The sequence below is a fragment of the Psittacula echo genome (genome assembly GCF_963264785.1).
Source record: "Psittacula echo genome assembly, chromosome: 8".
NCBI classification, from domain to species: Eukaryota; Metazoa; Chordata; class Aves; order Psittaciformes; family Psittacidae; genus Psittacula; species Psittacula echo.
In genome coordinates, this window is record NC_137744.1 from 15411701 (window position 1) to 15434900 (window position 23200).

A 23200-nucleotide genomic window follows, 5' to 3' on the forward strand; every position below is an offset into this window, starting at 1 on the left:
CATTAGTTATGGGAAAAGAAAGTTTAGCCATATGGAGAGAGAACGAGGTACAATGCAGCTTTCAGACGTTGCATTTGATTACCCTCCAAGGACTAACCTGCATAACCATCATCTATGTGGAGATGGCCTAAAAGTAAAATTTCACTATTGATGTGACTGGCATAAAGGAGAGGGGCAAAGGAGAGAAGGGTACAAGAAGCGGACAGAGAGGAAAGAACTTTAACAATATGCTCCAGAGGCAGCTCAGGTCCCTGCTTCCACCATGCATTTTTTTGTCTCCTTCAAGGAGATTCCTGTTCTCTAAGAGAGATACATTGAGGAAAAGTCAAAGCTGTCTGAAGAATGTTTTATAATTCTAAACAAATTATCTTGATATTGTGCTGTAGAGGAAAGTAGGATTTTAGTTATGAGATGTAGTCATAAATATATAAGGTGGCATGGAAGTAAAATTCTTCGGTATATATAATGCACAAAAATACAAAATGCAGCAATCGAAACTGTGTCTGGATTTCTGACATTCCCTAAAGGACGTGAGACCTCTGAAATGGTGGGTGAATTAATCTCAACTATGTATGCAGTTGTTTTTACCAACAATGAATAGTACGTGTGTGGAGTCTGCATCTTAGTATTTAATACATTCTTCATTTAATATTTAACTCAAATGTAATATACTACTCATCTTTCATATAAATGAAATCATTGTTTACTGCATATTTTACAGCATCACAATCTCTGGTGACCAGATTCCCATCCCATTAATACTAAGTGAAGAAATAAATTGCCTTCCCTGGGTTTGCACTGCAATTACAATCATGAGGGTTTTACCCTTTGTATGAGGGAAGCTGCTTCTGCTGAATGTGGAAATGGCTTTCTTTCCATGGAATTAAAGGCAGGAAAAGTATAACATATTTGGCTGTGGCAGACCACCACTAGCTGTGACATGTCTTTTGCCACCATAGGATTGCAGTTCCTTTGGAACCATCTATGTTGGTGCTGGTGGTGTTGGTGTGATAGAAAGAGATAAAATCATGACACCAAAAAAGCTACATTTTATAAATTTCACTGAGGAAAGATTGAGCCTTGTCTTGTGTTTATAATCCTCAAAGGGAACTCTCTTTCTGGAGGAGCATGTGTCTGAGTTGGAAAACAGGGGAGTGGGCTCTGCAAACTTACCCTAAAATGGATCTGCTGTGGTTACAAGGTATCTTATTTTTACTGTGGCATCTGGTTAGAAGAGGAAAATCCTATTCACATTTCAGGAGAGCTTTTAGTTACTGTTCTCCCCCTATTTATCCTCCCTATTTGGAAAATTTACATGACAAGGGGTGACCTGTGCAAAGTAAACCTAGTGAGGAGTGATTATGTATGGCTGTCAAAATGCCATTACACCTTTGCTCACATGGTAACACTGTGGAAGGTTGTTGCCTTTGGAACATTGCCGTTGGCAGCGCACTGACCCCAGAGAACTGAAGTGTGGTGGCTGCAAGCCCCATGGGCAGCTCCCCCACTGCAACAAAGGTCTACAGGAATAGGAGGGAGGCCAGGGAGAGGATGCTGCTTTCTAGCTGAAGAGCTGCTTCAATTTCTCCTTCTGTTGAGTGGTAGAAACAGAGGTGGGATGTAGTACATTGCAGATGCCACTCAAGATAAGGTAGACATCCTTGCTGACATACTGAAAACAACTTTTTGGGCCTTGACTTTAGCTTTTATTGAACTGATTGGATTGTCACCCTAATGCTCTGTTCTTCTGCCTTCTGAAGTGTGCCCTGAACACCGTATTAGCTGGTACCACTGGTCCAATAGCATGTTGCATCACAGGGTGCAACTTTTCAATCATTCAACCCAATATCAGGTAGGAGCTGCTCAGATCTGAGATAAGCTTTAAGTAACTCCATCCTTAGAACAGAAAGGATATCAATAGGGATAGAATCTATAAAATACCTGACCTGATACCCAGGAGAAAAGACAGTGTGCTCCACAACAGTTCAGGTTTGCCAGACAGTTGTTGCTGTCCTTGATGTGCATGCTGTTCCCACATAGTGTAACCCACACTGACAGCTGATCCTGACAATGCTGTTGAAATTTCTTTAGGCCTGAGTCCAGTTGTCTGTTTTACTTGTCTGCTCCTGAAAGAAAAAGTCATGCCGTCACTTCTGGCATTCACACACTTAGGACACTGAAGGTAAAGGTGTCATAGTTGTATAGCAAGTCATAAAAACAGTGCTCAGAAACATACACGTATACTTAAAAATGAGTAGAAATTCTTTAAGTTAATGTGGGCTTTTTCCAAAACTGGAACCCAAATTAATGCATGAATAACCTTGACAAATATAACAAAATCCTTTTTTACTCTGCGCTTACAGAAAATCTTTTTTTTTTTGCTGTCTTTTTAAAATGTATGAAAGAAGAGTTCTAGAGTTAAACTGCCTTATTGTTCCCAGGTATGGTTGAAATGGAAAGACACATTACAGCAGGTCAGATCTTTGCCTGTCATTTCATTTAAGTGGCATACTTCTGCCACTTGTCAGGTATGAAAAGCACAGTAAAAATCTTTAGCTCTTCTTTGTGGCAATACTGTCTGTCAGCATCAGTATTTTATATTATGGAAAGATCTAATGGACTCATAATGTCAGGGTTTTGAGCTGCAGAGGTGGTAGTCTGTACTTTTATGATCTCTTTTTCCTTCTTTTTTCATTTGTAAATAAAGGATGATAAATAACTGATTAAACAGACTAAACAGACCAGATGGCAATGGATTCAAATGAAGGGAAGATAAGCTTCACAAGTATTAAATGGACATGGTAGCTTTCTTTTCACTGCTGCCAAAATCATGATAGCTACTTCCCTAGGTGGAAGTGCAAGCATATCCACTTAGCTTGTGTTTTCCAATGACTCTTTAGAATCAAAGGCCACACAAGCAGTAAGTTGGATTTAAAACTGACTGAACTGCCGGGCTTAGAGGGTTGCGATCAGCAGCACAAAGGCCAGCTGGAGGCTAGTTACTATTTGGAGTACCCTAAGGGTGCTGGGCTAATACTGTTTAACCTCTCTATTAATGATCTGAAGGTTATGGGATAGAGTGCACTCTCAGCAAGTTTGCAGATACCAAATTAGGAGGAGCGTTTCATACACCAGGTGCTTGTGCTGCAATACTTTTGCAGGTTGGTGAAGTGGACAGAGAGGAACCTCATGAAGTTCAACAAAGGGAAATGCAAAGCCCTGTACTTTAGAATAACCAGTACAGAGTGGATAGAGGCTTCCTGGCTGTAAAGCAGCTCTGCAGAGCAGGAACTTGGGGTCCTGGCATACAAATTGAGCACAAGCCAGCACTGCACTCTCACAGGAAGAAGGCCAACAGCATCCTGGGCTGCATAGATTAATGTGCTCAGCAGGTCAATAGAGGTGATTCTTCCCCTCTACTCAGCACTGGTGAGGCTGCATCTGAAGCGCTGTGTAAAGTTCTGGGCTCACTGATATAGGAAAGACGTAGGCATCCGGGAGCAAGTCCAGTGAAGGGCCCCCATGACAACTGAGGGACTGGAGCATCTGACATACAAGGAAAGACTGAGAGAACTTGGGTTGCATAGCCTGGAACGGAGAAAGCTCATGGGAAGTATCAGTAATGTCTGCATATATCTGATGGGAAGGAATGAAAAAGATGGAGCCAGACTCCTCTCAGAGAGCCTCACTGAGTGTCAGTCTCAGTGGTGGCCAGTGACAAGACAAGGTGAAAGCACAGACTGAAATGCAAGAAATTCTGTTTACCCGTAAGGAACATCATTTTTGCTGTGAGGGTGGTCAGACACTGAAACAGGCTCCCCAGAGAGCTTGTGGAATCTCTGTCTTTGGGGATATTCAAAACCTGAGTGGACACGGTCCTGAGCAGCCTGCTTTAGCTGTCCATGCTTTGAGCTAGGGAATTGCGATAGACAATCTCTAGAGTCCCCTGCCAACTTCTCCTGTTCTGTGATTTTCTCCTTCCATGAAAGAAAAATTGTCTTTCCCTTTTATGAGTCAGAGACAAACCATTGAGAATTTTAAGGCAAAATATGACTACTCTGTCACACTTGACAAACTTGCACTGTTCTTGCATCGCTGGATTTCTTTCGAGCCCACAGAGTCTTGCCTTTCATTAACCCATTCTTTCCTTGCCTCTGGTGTGTTGCTACTGTTCACCTACACACTCTGTTCTTACCATTCTAGGTTCTTATCAAGTCTTTGAAAGAGCATTCCAGTAAAATCCTCAGGTCTGTCTCCATTGCTACTATTTAAAACAGCTTCCTTGCCTTGACTTTCATTTAAGAGTTCACCAGTCTCCTGGTAATGTGCCCTTCACCCTTAACTCCAACATTGAATTTGTATGGCAAAACCCCCCAGATCCATGTATTTGCTACTTGCTGTAGTTGTAATTTGAATAGGGAATAAGTCAAAAGATAACGAAGTAATGATGAGGTTAGTATTAAAGTTATTTTGCTTCCTCTTCACTGTCCTTCCGCTTAGGTGTTATGTAGCCTTTGAACTACATCATGAGAGAATCATCATTATTGCTTTAGAAATCTCACAATGCTCTATGCCAATTTAATATTAGCCAGTTAATCTCTATAATGCTGTCTTCGAAATTGTAAGAAAAACATGAAAGCTAAGGCAAAAAATTGTAGCTGCCTATTTATTATCATGATGACTGATGCAGTGGAAACCAAGATGTCTTTATGCTTTCATTCAAAAAATAACTTCCCCAGGCAAATGAAACACTAAAATTGGCAATGCTGACTTAATCTCTCAAATCTGGCATATAGGTCTGTACTTCCAGTAAGCCTGGTGCTAGCCAGCAGATTTTACTTCTATTTTAAAACCAGATACGTTGTAATTATGTTCTCCCTAGATTTTCTCTTAATTAATTGGAAATATTGGAAGAGTTAATTAAAAATACAAACCTCATTTGATTCTATATCAAACCTGATGTTATGATCTTTTTATCTACAAGGCAAGAATTATGTGGGATCAGAAGTCTGAATTATTCATGACAGTTTCCAGCCATTTTTTCCCTCCTCCTTTATTCAGTGTAAAATCTTATAAGCTTTTCTTTCAGTCAAGGTGAAAGCAATATTAAGTCTTGGAAAAGAAATGTACCAAAGACATGTAGCTCTGTGAAATCCTTGTCCTGTAATCCTGGTTTTCTATTCTCCATCACTATTCAATATTCCACTTTCTGTATAAGCTTCATGATATGTCAGCAGTTGATGAGATTTATTTGTTATACTCCTGTTTTCCTTCTTCATAAAAAAGCTTTATCCATCCCTTCACTTCTCTAGGAGTAGCACTGATGTCTCTGAGTGTGTCTGCTGGGCTCGCTAATTCAGCAGCTCCATTCAGGATATTGGACAGTTGGTAGAGGGTGGACAGTGAGGGAGGAGAAAAGCTGTACTTGTTAACATTTAGGACAGCATGTGTAGTGAATTTTAATAGCGTTGTTAAGATCCAGTTAAATACTTATGAACTACTTATGGTTGATTTTGTGAGTAGAAATACTGGCAGGTCACTTCTGAAAGATGCTTTATGAATTAAACCTTGACCATAGTTCACTGGACCTCTGTAAGGGACTAAACAGAATTATTTCTGGTCATTCTGGAGACATGACAACAGATGAGATGGAAGTTGAGTCTGATTTATACTAATGAGTCCTGCATTTCCTGTTTGCAGTATTGCTCCTGATGGCTGTAGCAGCTCCATCCATGTTTTTCTTACAGGCTCAGATTTCATCTGTCGTGGTCTTTTTGCTCTTAAACAAACACATTTCTAAAGAGAAATGCAAAAACTTTCTTATTTGCTATTACGGTTAAAAGGACTAAGAGTATTGTTAAATTCTTTGTCTCTAACCTCTTAAAAGTAAATCACTGCCTTTAAGGTGAAATTAGAATGTATAGAGAATTCAGTATGCAAATAGCATGTGCACCAGAGGATCTGAAGGAAGCCTGCACGTTTCCATCGAAAACAAATGTGAGTGTAGGAAAGCAGATGCTTTCTACCAACAGAGTGTACATACAGTTCTCAAGAGGACCTGAACAGCAATTTCTTTTCAGACTGCTGGAAGTATGCAAATTTCTGCAGAATTAAATGTGAATTTAAAAGAAATGGCATCTGTTAAGGACAAGACAACCCAAAGAGGCAGTTGGGAACTTAATAATATAATCAAGACCTTTAACAGGCTCAGCAGTATATATAAAGTCAATGACTCAAGTGTCACCTGTTTTTAGCAAAGACGTAAGTGGTCATGTTGAAAAGATATCTTTTAGAGTATGGCATTTCGAGTGTTTATCTGTGACCATGAAGAAGGGCATTAGTATAGTGTGTGGGCTTTTTTTCAGATGATTCTCCATCACAAAGCGTCATCTGTTCAATTGAGCTTCTGATAGGATATAGTCAGTGATGCACTTGTATCACCAGAATTATGTTTGCTATTTTTGACTGCTAGTTTAGCCCAGCAAGTCTAAGTAGGTTTGATTCTGTCCTGACACATGCGTAATTACACAATTATTAATTTGGATTCTTACTGCTGGACATCTTTTGAGCTGATGGCTGTGGGACTGAATGGATGTTGCTGACATTATTGTCTGAAGGCAAGGGAATAGTGCTAGATGGAGCAGCATAATTTTGCACAAGGGGTATTGCTAATGAGCCAGGAGCCAGCAGCCAGCTGCATAGGCATGGGAAGTGTGTTTTTTTCCTCCTTTCTGATAAAGCACACCATTACTGGAGCAGGGACAAACACACAGGATGGCAGAATTCGGGTTTGCCAGGTGGTTCTGCCTCCACTCTTCCCTGTTCCCCTCACAGAATCCAGCTGCTCAGTTCATCCTGCCGCTTTGTTGTGTCTTAAAGATTCCATTTAATGACTTCCTTTTTACAGAAGTGCCCAAATGAGGTCAGAGATGGCAGGAGATGTTGATTAGGAGAATGTGCAACAACACAGTAAAAATTTTGATTAAACATGTAAGGTCAGATGTGTCTGTTTAGATGTTCTGGAAGCAACAAATTTTCAGGCCTTTTGAAAGCTGTTGAAAGGCAATAAAGGTCACTACTTATAATTTTAGGAATTTAACTTCAAGTATTCATGTATGACAAGGCTTGGCCAGGGTTCTCATGGCAGGAAACCCCCTGTATGACCTGGAGCCTACTGAGCCCTACTGTACTGGTGCACTTTCATAAACACAGTGAGTGTCTAGGCTGTCACTCTCCTCTCATACACTCCACAAACAAGGAGCAAAGTAAACAAGAGTTTACTGAGTGGGTAGATATAGTGTTATAGAATCACAGAATCATAGAAAAGTTAGGGTTGGAAAGGACCTTAAGATCATCTAGTTTCAACCTCCCTGCCATGGGCAGGGACACCTCACACTAAACCATGCCACCCAAGGCTCTGTCCAACCTGGCCTTGAACACTGCCAGGGTTGGAGCATTCACAACTCATTTCAGAGCAGAAATACTTGAACTGATAACTAAAAGTAACCTAGTGAGCAGGGGAGACACTGCAAGGGTGAGTTTGCCAGGTAAGGTCATCTCCACAAGCAGAGTCTTCTCAGCATTGTGGGTTATTCTTCTTCATACTCTGCCCATGTGTTTTAAAAGCATTGTGTCTGTAAAGCCACAGATCTGTTACGCTTGTGCAGCCCGTGGATTGGGCATAGAGGACTATCAAAATATTTATTCTCTGACTGGTTTTCACTACTTAGGAATCCGCTTCTTACAACTGAGTAATTTGTAATTTTTTTCTTCACACAGGTTGTTATCCTCGGCAAACATTCTAGAGGCTATCACTACATGTTAGCTAACCTGGTAAGAACTTCTCTTCATTACAAGCGTAGCTAAATTTTAAAGGGTAACGTATTCTGTTCAGGTTGTGGCCACTTTAATCAGCAAACGAAGAAATGCCTGGGTGAGTTCTTGTTTTTTTGAGAAATTACTTCAGTAAATGCTAGGACTGGTAGGTTACAGTAATTTGTACTCAATTATGGAATTTCTTTTGTCTAAGAATCTCATATCTTCTAATTTTAAAATAATAATTTAATTATATGTTTTCCACTGATTTGTATCCTCATAACGAACGCTTGATAAATCAAATCATATGTGTAACGTATTTGAAATTTAAGCACTCCACAAAAAATAACTGTAGGATATTTGTGTATAAAATAAGTGATTAAAAGCTGCAAGTTAGAACAGTGCCATCAAGTAAACCAGCCAGGTTGTTTAGCTCTTCCTTTGTATTTCGGAGTGTAGGGTTGTGTCTGTGCATGTGTTGACCTACCAGCACAAGACGGTACATTTTTATCTGTATTAGAGCGTCTTCTGGATTCTGGAATTGACTTTCAGAGATGTTTATGATGTCTTTGAAACTCCATCTACTAGAGTTCCTTAGAAAAAGTGATGTATTGAAATTGATCCTGCAGCAAGTCTAATTCTTGGGTTCAGTGTGAGTGGAAAAATGTTTCTTCAAAATTCCCACTTTCAAGTTAGCAATCACATTTACTAGCAGATTCTCTGTATCCATGTTTTGGTGTGATTAAAGCAGAAAAGGCAATTTTTAAAATAGCCTTGTTTAGCTATGACTTTAAGATGTATCATTTTGACTGTATGACTTTAAGATGTGTCATTTTGCATTATAAGAAGCAGTCATGATCTTACTGATGAGTGTGTGCATAGAAATACAGGGGTTCTTATTCTAGGTTGCCTTTTAGCATGTGTAACCATTGACGTTTAGATAAACACGACTGCAATCAAGTCATACTAATCAAAAAGACACCAATTTACTGCTTCAGGTATAAATAACAACAGAGTGGGAGAGAATCATCCCGTTATATTTGCAAGTAAAATGCTAAGTAATGCTGTGATGAAGAGCTGCCTTGCAAGAGGCATGTGCTTTGCCTCCACAGAACAGCACGGGTGTTGAGTGGTGTTCTGCTCCAAGTACTGAATCTTCGTGTGCACATTGCTGTACAAAAGGGATTGAGGTCTTGGACCAGTTTTCACCATGGTGAGGAAAAGAGTGGAAATAGTACTTCAAGTTTCTCCACTTTTTTCTTTCTGACCAGTGGATATTACGTACAACATTGCCACAACAGGGCAGTTTTCTGTCACAAAGGTCTGAACAAGATGACATTTTAAATTCTATTCTATGCCACTATCACAATCCCAATTATGATAATAATTGTCTCCTTGGTAGAATATTTTCAGCTAGCAAGAGGGAAATTAATGTTACTTTTGTGCTACGCTTGTAGAAGGTAAAACTGAGCCTAGGAAAAGGGGATTGGGATGACAATGATTCTTGTTTTCTACATGTGTCCTCCCAGGGTTTCACAGACATTGTTCTGGAGAGAGTAATGCATGGAGGTGCCAACGTTACTGGATTCCAGATTGTTAATAATGAAAACCCGATAGTTCAACAGTTTCTACAACGCTGGGTGAGGCTCGATGAAAGGGAATTTCCTGAAGCCAAAAACTCACCATTAAAGGTATTTCTTTTACCCTGACAGTGATGATGATTGTACAAGTTGCTTTTAATAATTATTTGGAGTTTTTTAACCGCAGATATGTGGATGTGTATGGTACAGACACCTTATTAGAATATGTTGCAACATTCTCTGTACTTCCAGAAGAGAGAAAGAGGCAGAGGCTGTTAGTTGGACACAAGTGCCCAGCGTGGTGAGATTTCCTCAGGGGCAAAGGCTTGGTCTTGCAAATCCTGTTGTGTAGTGGATGTAAAAACTTTTAACTTGAACTTCTTAAGTTAGTCTTGGGGGGTGGGGGCTAGCTAGGTTAGCTTCTGGAGGCAAACTGGGGGTTACTAATCCATTTTAACGCTAACAGAGAATTTCATGTACGAAATGAAGTAGCTTTGGATTCACTGAGAAGCCGCTGCCACCTCCTAGGCACTGCTGACAATTGCCCTCATAATCTAACCCCATATTTTACACCACTGTCCCTTACTTAAACACTCTGGATATTTTATCTCAAACCAATAAAATTGTCCTGATTTTTTTGAATGAAAGTCACAAGTTCACAAAATCTGTTATAGTTTGGGTGAAGTGAAGGCTACTGTTGTTGGGAGACCTGTTAATATCTCTCCCAGGTATTTTTCTGCCTAAGCATCTCTATAGTAGAGGGGGACACTATTCACTGTCAAATCGAGACATGAATTAAGGGTACTCTTATGGTGACGGAAATTGTTAGATCTTCAAGGACCACTGCATATTATTAATATTTCTATTGCATTCCTTCTTCCTCTTTTGGTGAGGCCTGTTCTTTTTCATCAATATGCATAGGTGAATAGAACCTGGGGCTGGTGGTGGGTGAGAGGACCTTGAATTCTGTCACTCTTAGAAGTCCAGTTCTCCACATCATGTATACTAACTGTCTCAGGGAAGCCAAACCTATTGAAGAACCACAGCCGTGATGAGACAGTTCATGTCTTTCCTTCCTGATTTGGGAGGGACTTGTGCAAATTGATGAATGGATTTGGAATTCAAAATTACTGATAAACTGAAGTAATGTCTTGATATTAGTGAGACGAAGTTCAGGGAAGCATAAAATGCTAGCTAGGAAGGAAAAGTCTAGTCCAGTCTGATGCATGGTGGGGGGAATACCAGCGGTAGGTGGTAGCACTGTGTTGGACTACAGACAGAATAGGACCTGATTATGAGGTTCTGCTGTCAGAGGCCGATGCCATTCAGAGGCATATGTTTCCATTCCCTGAGAGCAAGTGATTTCTGTGGGGGAGGAGAATTATCTTAATCCCACACAATCCCACAGCCTTGCTGGCATTTCAGAGGAAGCAGAGAAAGGCAAACAGAGGCCCACAATGCTCAGATTAGTGTATTGTTCTCTGTTGATTAGGACCTAAGCCTGCTTTCTAAAGCTTTCTAGCAGTGATGCAGAAGTGAAGATAAGTATCATACTGATCTTAAAAGCTCTGAAATATATAAAGCTAACCTAGGAAGATTTTATTCCACTTAAAAGCAATTTACCTTGAGGGCAAAATTATTTTCCATCCTTAAAAAACAATCTTAAGTATATGGTACAAACACAAAGATTACATTATATTTCCACAAATGTACCACTCATTACAGAAAAGTGCACAGTATTTGTCAATCAGACAAAAAGCGTATTTAAAAATTGATGTACAATGTTTTTGATTAGGAAATAAAATTGCCTAGAGATTAAAGCCCTGATGTTTAATTTATTCCGTATTTTATCAGCCTTTCCCTTCTCTCTCTCTTTCTTCTCTTTGCATGCTCACGCATTTATAAGTAGAATTCAAATAAAGTGCAAAATTAGATAGCTCTCTTGGCATGACTTGGAAGGGACTGCATTAAGGTTACTGACAATTGATGCAGTCTACTGAAAAAAATTGTCAGTGTGTAAGTTTTATGTAGTGCTAGATTTGACAGCTATTACAAGATTTTTCTAATACAAGAACAAATACCTTAAAATTATGGCCAGATTCTATATTGTATGTAACGTGACATATAACCTTTGTTAACTTACTAAAAGAAGAGAGGAAGATCATTGCAAAGCATCACAGAAAGAGGCAAAGTTGGGCAGGAGTCCTATGCTTAAGTACAGTCAGAGCAGGGTGATACAGTCAGAGCAGGATCCACGCTCAATAACTGCTGTCATTTAAAACTATGTAAGAATGACTGCTGTAAAACCTTCTTCAGAGTCCTACCTTTGCACTCCTTTTTTATCAGATGTGATTCTCTTGATCTGCACATGCAGACACTCCTCATTCTGTGCAGATTTCCTAAGGCAAGAGTTTGCAATAAGATAATACACGTTTTAAAGAAATACAGAACACCAATTGTACTATCCTGCACTACAGGATAGCGTTAACTTCTGCTGAATTTAATAAGTCTTATCCACAAAGAGAATAGCTGAATATACAATTGAAAGTTGGATTTCCGCCTTTCTAATTCATGCAGTATCTTCTGGCACTAACTCCAGCATAAGGTTCATTGGGAGCCAGGAGCATTACGGTATCAAAGAGACAGCCAAGAGGAGGGCAGGCGCACCAGCACATGCAGATACCCCTTATATTCTTTTTTTCTTCTCTGCATTCTCTTACAAACGCTGTGGCAATACAGAAGGTTGGTTATAGGGGGGTTGAAATCTGGTCTTGCACACTGAGCGCATTCAATTGCTCTCAGTATGTACATGTTGAAATGGTATCCGGTACACAGACTTAAATTATAGGTGTGCTGTAATGCCAGTGAAAACCAGAGATGTCATATGCAGAGCCAGGTCCACTGTAGGAGGAAAGAACTTTCAGCAAATATGTAAATGTGGAGAAAAACCCACCTCCATGTCGCTTCATAGGTGATAGTAAATTTATACCATTGGGAGGTGTTGCTAGACACATACAGCAAGCAATGGCTGAAGTTGACAGTAACATGAACAAGTAGTTAAGGACTCTGAGGGGTTCCATTGAAGTGTTGCTGCTACACATACCTTACCACCCTCCTCAGATTTACAGTGGAGTTGGGGAATTACCAAGGGGATGTAATGCCTAAAGTGTGTTTTGTGATTACTTGCTTTTGTAGCTGTCTTCTAAGAAAAGTAATCTGATCTATTCTTTACCACAGATGCTACCTGATCAGGATGCTACCTGTGGTCCAAACAGAAATGATTTTTTGTTAACTTCAATTCAAAACTCTCCTGACAGTCTTGTTAAAAAGAACGCTCCAAACAAAAAACAATAGGAGCTCTTCTTTGCTATTGGTAGCAGTATGGGCCAGCATGGAATTGCAGACTTTTGTAGTGATGTCACTTAGATGAACTCGTTTCCAATTAAATTTAAACTTTACGCAACTATAAACTGGCTTTGTTATTTTGCTGCTGTATGCTATACAAAATGAAAGTATTTTTACTTTGTTAGTTGAAATAGATGGAGTTGTTAAACTACATAAAACACCTGTGGCAAGACAGAGAGCAAGAAAAAGGGCTTTCAAGCATGATTCCTCTAAGGGTATTTTAACAAAGAGAAGGACTAGGCGTGATAAACCTGGGCAGTACTAAGATTGCAGTTTGTGACCATATTTTATTTGCATCAATTTTAGTATACATCTGCACTGACCCATGATGCAGTCCTAGTCATAGCAGAGGCTTTCCGTTATCTCCGAAGACAGCGTGTGGATGTCTCCAGGAGAGGTAGCGCTGGAGACTGCCTGGCTAACCCTGCAGTACCATGGAGCCAAGGAATTGACATAGAAAGAGCACTGAAAATGGTAAGGGCAAACACACCAGCTAATTAATGTATATATTCCACAACAGCAGCAATTCTGCTGGGACCACCTTCTGCTGCATCCTTCTTCATGTACTCACACAAACTGCTGCAGCTACTCAGGAAAAAGAAGATAGAAAGAAAAAAGTTAATGACAAAGGATGTATAAAATACACTCAAAAACAAGGTAGGTCTCAAAACTTTGGCCAAAATCACATCCCTCTGGCACCAGTGCAGCATCTGCCTGATTGTCCACACCAGGGCACCTACAGTGCCCTGCTGTAAAACCCAAGCTTCCCATGAGAGTGAGCACGAGCCATTTTAGAAACAAACATGTATTAAGGGTTTTATAAAGCCAGGCTGAGCCTGCAAATCTGTCTAACAGAACTAGACTGGTATACGTGTATTTATGGACTTAAACACATGTATGCAGTGTTGATAATTAGCTAGTGAGAAGTCAACTCAGATTGGTTTAAAGCAGTGGAAAAAATGTTGTTGGTCATAGCAATACTGCTGGCTTTCAGCACCAGGCTGAACCTTGACACAGTTTAGCCTCAAACCAGTTCTGTTTCCTGGCATAACTTTGCACTCAGCCTGATTACCTTCTGCATGACCTGTTTTTATCCCTAACACTAGTTATTGCATGGGGTCCTACCTCACTTCTGTCTCTAATTTTGTTGATTTTTAACTCTCTTAGACTGCTATGTGTGTTAAAGCAAGTGACAACAGGAAATTTGGATAACATTGCTGTAGATATAAGAGACGAGAATATGTTCTGCTTTTGATCTGGCTCAAATAACTCTGTTAGAATAGATTAGATTAATGCAAGCATAGAACTTCAGTGAGTTACATCAGAATTAAGGCCATGTTAGGTATAAACAAATCCTAGGTCAGCCTTCAAACTCTTAGCTTAATTACTGCTTCTTCTCAATTACCAAGTTGGAAGGATTATATCAGAAGGTTATAATGAGTTATAGAAGGTTATAATCAGATTATATCACTTGTAAGAGTAAGATGGTTCACATTGCCAAAGCTCTTTTTATGCAGTTATGTCACTTCCTAACAAATGCTTTAACTACACATTCCCTAATGCTAATTAAATTCAACCTTCACAATAGTTAAAGAATTTGTACTGTTCATTTGAATTTAATTACAAGCAAAACATAGAACTCCTCCAAATGAGACATGAGGTATTCGTGTCAACTAAGAAAACCAACTGTGCCACAAGGCACTCCCTTGTTTGGGAGAATTTATTTAATTCATAAGATATACAGAGCCAAACTCATGATGAGAAAAAAGTACAGAAACTTGATTTTCAGCTGGTTGCACTGAATTGTTTTAGCTGCTCAAAGTCATCCAAGTGAGGTTTGTGTACACCTTCTACAAGCGCTACCTCAGATCATTCATCCCTCACTGCCTTCCAGACCCCCTCTTGTCCATCACACTCTCCCTGTATTCAGGTAATGATCTTGAATATTTGCTGGAGGAAAACGCTTTGATTTAACAGTGTTTACACTGCACTCTGTAGCTACAACTCAGATGAGAATATTTTTTCCAAGACATCCTTGGAATACCCTGTGCCAGCAGAAGGTTCAGTGCCACACTCTAGTCATCCTGCTGGCAAAAGAGAAGTGAGCATTACCTGAGTCTGCTTCCCTACAGCCTTGAAAACTCTGCCTGTCTGTATTTCTAAAGCTGATTCTAAGACATCAGAACAGCAACAGACCGTTTACCTGAGCAGATCTGGGCAGTTATAAATTGTCACTCCATTTGTGCTTGCCTCACCAGGCTCCTGCCAGAAGCATTCTGAGTCCTGGTGAGCTTTCCTGCCTCGGTGCAGCCACGTTTTGGAAAGTGCTGAGTTTTCCCACCAAAGATAGAAGCAAATTATAGTTGAAGTCAAAAGGTGTCAAGTGCACAATGCTCGTGTCTCAGTACACGTTGGGGTGAAGCCAGCCTAACAAGCTATGCTGAGACTGCTGTGCTGAGGTAGCCAGGCAGCTTCCAGCAGGTGCCAAAGGCAGGCACAGCAACTCACATCTGGCTGCAGATTCATTTGCTCACTCCACAGCTGATAAAACCTCTCGGGAAATTTAGCTTTCAGAGTCCCATTCACCCATCTAGCTTCCTGGAGACAGGAGTAACTCACATGTTCTTCCAGACCCCTGTAATGATATAAACTATTTTAAAAAAGGTTCAAATCCACTTACTGATTAAAAAAATCACACTTCTTATGTGTCAGTCTGAATTTGGCTCACTGGATAATATGGGGTCCAAGGAATTTTGGCTGGTTTTATGTAGCCTTGTCCACCATAACAAGTTTGATTGCACCACCTCTAAACCATAAATAGCAGATCAGTCACCAGTCCTGAAGAGCTTCCTTTGATTAGTCTTCCATCATCTCTTCCTGTCATTTCTACAGCATTTTGCTAAATATTAGAGCTAATTTACCCCTCCTGAAGTTTCAGACTGTTACCCCTTCTGCCTGAGATGACAGCTTGTCAGTGTTGATAAGTGATAAATGGAAATATCTCACCCTTTCATACAGGGAACTGAGGAAGATTTTTTTTCTTTGAAACAAAGTACTTCATACTTCCTGTTAAGATGATTCATGTGAGTAGGTAATGATAATGACTTACCGTCTGTACACCCATCCATCCAGATTGAGACCAAAACTCCATAAGCAGTAGAGACAATTGACTGTGCTCATTCAGAGAAGACATTCATTCCTTTCTCCTACGCTGGGGCTGATCTTAAAATAAAGCACTTCCCGGAATGAGCAATGCTACAGGATTCTGGTACATATCACAGATCGGTAGCAAATTGTGAGGGGTTTAATGGCACTGAATTGTTCTATGTGCCTCGCTGATACTCCCTTCTGTATCTGTGAACCCAGCGTGATTAAGCATGGCAGAATCAGTCTTTCTTACATTTAACATACATGTAGGACTAATTTCACTTAAATGCAGCTCACTGCAGTCATGAGTCACCAGCTGAGTACTAACTATTGAAGAATATGTATAGATGAAACTGAGAAGTTAGATAGTTTCTGTTACGAAGAATACAACTGACTGTGTTAAAAGTGCTACAAGCCTCTTAGGTAAAAATTGTGCTAAAGCCAGTGGGTTCCTGCAAAATGTAACGGAGGGAAAAATAAAGTGAATCTTTTATTAAAATGTTTTTTTTTCTGTTTATTCCCTTAAGGTGCAAGTTCAAGGAATGACAGGGAACATCCAGTTCGACACCTATGGGCGGAGAACAAATTACACAATTGATGTGTATGAAATGAAAGCGGCTGGATCACGGAAGGTGAGTTTCAAGATATGCGTCCTGATTTCACATCTTCACAAATATTTATTCCAGCAAAGTAATGAAACTCAAAAGTACTACACAGGCACTGTAATAACAGAGCTCTGAGGAAACCCAACCTTCTCGCTGTCTTCTCTATCCCAGGAACCTTGTTCTATTCTGTTCCTGGGCCAAACCACTCACCCTGCTTAATATCTTCATTGGTTCCCATGTCAGCTTCAGACTCTGCTTTTTCCCTTAAAACTCCTCTGGAGCTTTTCCGCTACCAAGCATAATACCTGCTGTCATGGTCCTGTGCTCAGCCCCGTCTCCTTAAATTCCGTTCCGTCTTTCCCTTCCTCTCCACAACAGGCCTCGGAGCCAGAGCGAAGCTGGAGCCTGTGGATTTCAGAAACTGTCAGAAATTAACAGAAAATAAGTTCGGTTTCAATTAGAATTTGCTACTCATTCTCGTCTCCTAAATAAAGTACAGATCCTAGGTGGGATAGGTGCCTAGCACCCTGTTATAGAAGGAATTTAGAGCAGATTCTCAAAAATAATGACGTAGGCACGGTTTCAGGAGAATCGAGGGAAGAGTACATGTGGCCAAGGCATGTAAATCCTCCTCATTTCACCTGGTGAAAGGTACCTAACCTGCTTAGGCACCACTGAGAATCCTTAGACTCTTCTGCATGTATTTGACAAGAAAGCACCTCTGGACATGCCTTAGCCATTCAGCTGGGCTTATAGTGCCAACAGCAGTGTTACTTCTGTGTTATGCAGAAACTGATGTAAGCACATGAGAGTGTAGCCACAGCACCATGAAGGTCAGCACAAGCCAGCTGATATATAGCCACCTCATGCTCAGTGGAAGTTTTGTATCCCATACTGAAGGTAACGATGTGCCTGCATTGCTAATGGTGTCTGGGCATCCACTCTAAACCTAGCTCAGGCATGTCTGCAGGGACTGTATTCACTGTCCAAACCATGGCAGGATATGGATAAAAATGATAAAGAATTTACTCAGAGTGCTGTGGAGTTTAATTTCTTGTCTATATTGTGTTCTTATGCTGTAAGTGCATGAGAATTTATTCCACAGGCACCATGATGATGTGAATTTAGATAGAGGGAATTTAATACGCATTTTCACTTAGATTTGGCTTGTATTTATGTATGTGTAGGCTTGAGAACATTGTTTCTTTAAAGAAATTAGATTAAAGCTAAAGTAGTCATTTAATGACAAGAGTATTGCATAAGTGTTAGGAAGCCCTGTCTTTTGACACTTGCTATTACAAGTTCAGGCACCTGAGTTCTGCTAAACTTACACAATGAGGTAACAATCTCCATTTTTATAGGTTGGTTATTGGAATGAATATGAAAGATTTGTGCCAGCATTAGATCAGCTGCCCTCTAATGACACTTCGTCTGTGGAGAACAGAACTATAGTAGTCACTACCATCTTGGTAAGTTTTATGTTCTTAGTGTGTTTGTGTTTGGGAAACAAGACCCATGGCTCCTGAGGTGTGTTAGACACCTTGCCAGGAGGCAAATGTTGAATACTGTGTGACTTAAAGTTCAGTATCTTCCAGAGATGTACTGAGGGCTTGACGCTGCAAACTTCTCTGTGTATCAGTAACACTCACATAAGAAGCTCACTGAGCTCAACACTCTGTTTTGCTGCTTCTCAGACACTTGAACTCAATCAAATGTCTCACAAAAGTTATTATGCATGTATGTAATTGACTGCAGGATCTGGCCTTCCTGCTTTAGGTTCAAATCTTGCACCCCTCACTCAGGTACAGCTCCTGTAAACTCAACCCCTGTGGACAGAGTAAGGGTGGCCTGTAGAAGCCTGTAGAGAACTGGAGCTGCTCTAGCACTGGGTGAAAAGCGACCTATACCTGTGCAATTCCAGAGGAGTAAAGCTTTTCCTGTGTCTCACAAACAGCAGCATGTGTGTCAGTCCCAATGCCTCTAGCAGATGTGTTATGTACAGTATTGTTTGTGACTTTTATGGCTGTTACAGTTATACTAAGCATGACCCAATTTTATGCTACTTCCTGGAGCACTGTATTTTATACTTCTATGGCTTTACTGAGATATAATCAGCATTTCAGCTAGAATTTTCCAAGAAGGCTAAGGGAATTTAGTTGCAAAAATTGCTGCTTCCTAGCTTCCCTTAGGCTGCTTTGAAAATATCTGCATCAGAGCCCCATTCTAGGCCACTGCGGCCTTAGGAAATTATTTTGATAGTACAGATGTTGGGTATGCCAGTTCTTTAACGCCTGAGTTATTACTACAGTGATGCTACTTGACTGTCTAATCAGGTCTAATCCTGCAAACAAAAATGTAACTTTGTTAAACTGGAGTAGTCCTGTTGTCTTTAATGAGTCCATACTGCAAACTAAATCAATGGTATGTGTGGCTGTAGGATCAGCCAAGAATTTTTAAACTGCAAAAGCCTGTCTTTCTAATTGCTGTACCAAAGCAGGAAATACTGTAAATACTTGCCAGTAATATAAAGGATAATAACAGCTCTCATTTTGTATGTTTTAAAGCTGTATTTTACATTCATAGACTTTTGATCTTTACTTTTGTTTCAAAGGAATCACCATATGTAATGTATAAGAAAAACCATGAACAACTAGAAGGGAATGAGAGATATGAAGGATATTGTGTAGACTTAGCTTCTGAAATAGCAAAACATGTTGGAATAAAATACAAACTGTCAATTGTTGGAGATGGGAAATATGGAGCTAGGGACCCTGAGACTAAGATATGGAATGGCATGGTGGGTGAACTGGTCTATGGGGTAAGTTTCTCTTAACCTTCATTTTAATGTTCTTTATCAAAAGTTATGCTGAAAGTTAATAAACTGCAAAATAAAGATGATTTGTTTGAATACCACCTTTAAAATTCTAGGTATTTCTTTGCAGTGCTATTGTTGTAGTTTACATTTCTAATCATTTCCTTGCAGGAAAGTGTCACTTTTTTACTGCTGTTCTCCAAATTAGAGTCCATAAAATGTTAAGAAATGGCTCTGGGCAAATTTCAAATTCTTGTCTACAGCAGAATTTCCATTTTGCCCTTCATAAACTGCTTTTGCATTTGCCATGTCTCCTTTTCTCTGTCAGTCTTGGAAGTGGTGGTAGGGTGCCCCTCTCATTAAAGGTCTGATCCTATGATGCTAGCCCTTGTTGGATCACTGATGTCAGTTTGTGTGTGACCAGAGACTAAGGACTCAGCCCTATGGTTGGGTAAGAAGCAATGCAGGTGTAAAATTAGCCACATCCTTTTTCTTTTTAAACCCTGGCTTTAAAAAACAACTGTCAGACAAAAAAAACCCAAACCTCTAATTCATTGCATTCATCTTTGTATTTCTATCCTGGGTGTACATTGCTTTGTTTAGTAAGAACAAAAACGGTCCGGAATTGCCATTTTAGAAACTTCTTTGAAAATGAGAATTTTGGAATACAGATAAACCAGATGGAAGGAGGAGAAAATTGGCTTTGCAGAAAAGACTTTACAAGCTGATATTTCATCTTTTTTTTTTCCCCCAAATGGTGATGAGATGATTTGTGATTCCGCCCAAATCTTTACAGTTTATTTTTAACAAGCTCTGCTTTATTAAAAATATCTGAGCAGGAGTGAATATTTCAGTTGCCTCCTTTTGTTCCATAGCTGAGTGTAATTTCTAAAAGTCACCTCAAAATTTCCTTGGGATAACGTGTCATGGTTCTTGCAAAATGTTTAGTGAGATAATTCCTTTCAAATGAATCAGGCTTTTTAAAGTAATTGCTAGATTTGCAGAAGTTTTCTTATTCTGGCTCAGTGAGAATAAGATGATGTTTTATTCTGATAAATCCTGATGCCTTATTACATACTTGGTAGCCTATTTGACTCCAAAATATTTTATATAAACAACAATGGTTTTGTAGTATTGCATTAAGGGGAGGGTGGGAAATCTGCTGACAGAAAAAGTAAATGGGGATCTGGACCCCTGGATTATATCTTCACTTCCCTGTTGCACTGAGGTTTGACGTTACGCAGATATCTGAATGCCCATGCCTTAATTAGGTGATTTGGGAAACTGCTTTTACCTCTTTTAAAGAATACAAGAGCACTGATAACCTCTGAAGCAAAGGTTTAGTTTAGTTCCAAGCAAATTACATTGCAGTGGAAACCTAACCCCTCAGTTTACCTGTATGTGGTTGAAGAAATACCAAGAATATTAGCTGCAATTGAGTCCTTTTGATATATTTGCAAGTCACAAGCCATGAAACAGTTTATTCACTTAAAAAAGTAGTCATACTATATGCAAAAGGCATGACAAAATAGAACCTGAAATTACTGCTAACAGCCAGGGCACAGGGACCATCTACACAAGAATAGGAAAGGTGTGATACAGACCACTGCCTCTGGGACTTGGGCCAAGTAAGATCAGCCTGTGCAGCTGCTGTACTATGAAAGATCCATCTGGATAACAGGCAGCAAAAATGATCAGAGGGCTGAACACTTCTCCTGTGAGGAAAGGCTAAGAGACTTGGGGTCGTTCAGCCTGGAGAAGGCCCTGGGGAGAACTTAGAGCAGCCTTCCAGTACTTAAAAGGGACCCATAAGAGAGATGGAGACAGACTGTTCAGCAGTGCCCGTTGCGATAGGACGAGGCGTAATGGTTTTAAACAAAGAGAGGATAGATTTAGACTAGATTTAAGGAAACAATGTTTTACACTGAGGGTGGTGAAACACTGGAACAGGTTGCCCAGAGAGTTGGTAGGTGCCTCATCCCTGGAAGTGTTCAGGGTCAGGTTAGATGGGGCTTTGAGCAACCTGGTCCGTTTGAAGATGTCCCTGTTCATTGCAGGGGGTTGGACTAGATGACCTTTAAAGGTCCCTTCCAGACCAAACCATTCTGTGATTCTATGATAAACAGGTTGGTTGCAGCTGCATTTTCCATAGCCTCTTGGAAGGAGCCTTGCTCAGAGAGCTCTGCCTCCTTCGCATCAAACAGCTCTAGCCTCTTCCCTTTGACCCAGCCATGCTGGTTGACCTTTCCCCACCAGCAAAAACGAGCCTCACAGGCACCATAGAGCATACCTTAAAAGAGCCTCTAACCCACCCCACCACTGTCATTTTCTCCTGCAAAAAATGTCTGTTCCTTTGTATTCTGAAGCTCAGTTTTCATCTGTGTTTTCTCATTAATGAAAAACAGAGGAATGTTTCCCTGCGTGACCCCCAACAGCTCCTCTTCTCATGCTGTGAGCTCAGTTACTGAAGCTCTTCACTGCAGTGCTCAATTATTCAAAGGTCAGATGCATCCCTTGAGGTTTGACTGTAGACCCAGGTTAATGCTTACAGCCCAGTGCTGCTGAGCTAGCTCCCCATCCTGCAGAGCTGAACTTCTGAGCTGGCAAGCTGCACAGAAATCCACCTGGCTTTCTGTAGGCAAGAAAGTAGCCCCTGAACTCTTAAGTAGAAACCTCACCAGCCCTCCAGATCCTTTCCCAGCCATGTGAGCAAACACCACCAAATACCCTTGGCCTCTTTATCTGTTGAGAGGGGGCTGTGTACCACACTCACAAGGATGTGCACACAGCCCTTTGAAGATGAAAAGTGCTCTAGAAGTGCTAATTATTTGGAGCAAGTGCTCATTTACGTGCTGACTTTCCTTTATCTCTCAGGGGCTTAAAACTCTATTAGGGAGCTAAAACTGTATGTTACCCCTGATGCCCCTGTGAGCCTTGTCTGAAAAATGACTGTCATATTTGGCTCCTCTGGATTCCATTTTGGGAAGACAAGGGGGAGATTAGATTTTAAATGCCTTTATTAGCATGCATGGAAGACAGGCATGGGGGGGATAAAAGGGGCCTGATTGGTTTTGGGACCAGTTATCCAGCAGCTGAACTGAGTTGTGACAGAAAACACAATCTTTTAGATTGCATTTGTCTCAAGTGATAAACAGAGGCAAATGCAGCATTCTCCTGACCCAACAACCTTCTCACCACCCTGGCACTGCTGGGAAGTCTTACCAGGTTTTTTGTGCTGTGCCCTATTTTGCATAGCCCCTTGCATACAACTCTTTCCTAAAATTGCTCTTGGGCAGTCATAGGAAGTGAGTAGCTTGTCATTTTAATGCCAAAACCCTCATTAACTGTAGCTAATGTTTCACTCCTGCCAGTTCATTGTTACTGTCGCTCTGGCTTCCTGTGGGATGCAGTGTAGAGTCAGGAGAGAAAGTGCAGCCAGGTCCTCACAGCCTCCAGATCACTGCATTGGAGGGCTCCGAATGGCAAGGAGGAATGGAGGGGACTAGGTGTGTGCTGAGCTGTATCTGAAGCAGCAGGGGTACTGTGTCACAGCATTGCAGGTCCTGAGGCTGACCAGCACAGCCCTGACTCCAGTGCATGACTGCCTGGATGTCTGCATTAGCTAGGTTAACTGGAACAGTCCCAAGAGGTACACATTACCTGGGCATAAACACACTAAAATACTTCCCATTAGTAATTCCCCCTCCCCTGTCTCATATCAAGTCAGGGCTGGTTGGAGAGTGTAAAAGTCTGCTTTGCTATAGGGCCCCCCAAAGTCAAGGACAATCTCAGCTGGCCCTCTTGGACCATTCCTTGTGGCTTGGCAATGGGCTGTA

The 23200-nt window shown here is 40.7% G+C and overlaps 1 protein-coding gene across 2 annotated transcripts in view; it reads left to right on the forward strand.

Annotated features, from left to right (window-relative positions):
• GRIA3 (glutamate ionotropic receptor AMPA type subunit 3) overlaps positions 1-23200 on the forward strand; it is a gene marked incomplete at both ends in the record, with an annotated part of 145998 nt that overhangs the window by 75419 nt on the left and 47379 nt on the right. For both annotated transcript variants that reach the window (XM_080624695.1, XM_080624694.1), the window contains 6 exons: positions 7780-7833; positions 9345-9506; positions 13107-13274; positions 16475-16579; positions 17914-18021; positions 19164-19370. In XM_080624695.1, coding sequence (XP_080480821.1) covers positions 7780-7833; positions 9345-9506; positions 13107-13274; positions 16475-16579; positions 17914-18021; positions 19164-19370 — 804 coding nt within the window. The remainder of the gene's footprint in view (positions 1-7779; positions 7834-9344; positions 9507-13106; positions 13275-16474; positions 16580-17913; positions 18022-19163; positions 19371-23200) is intronic.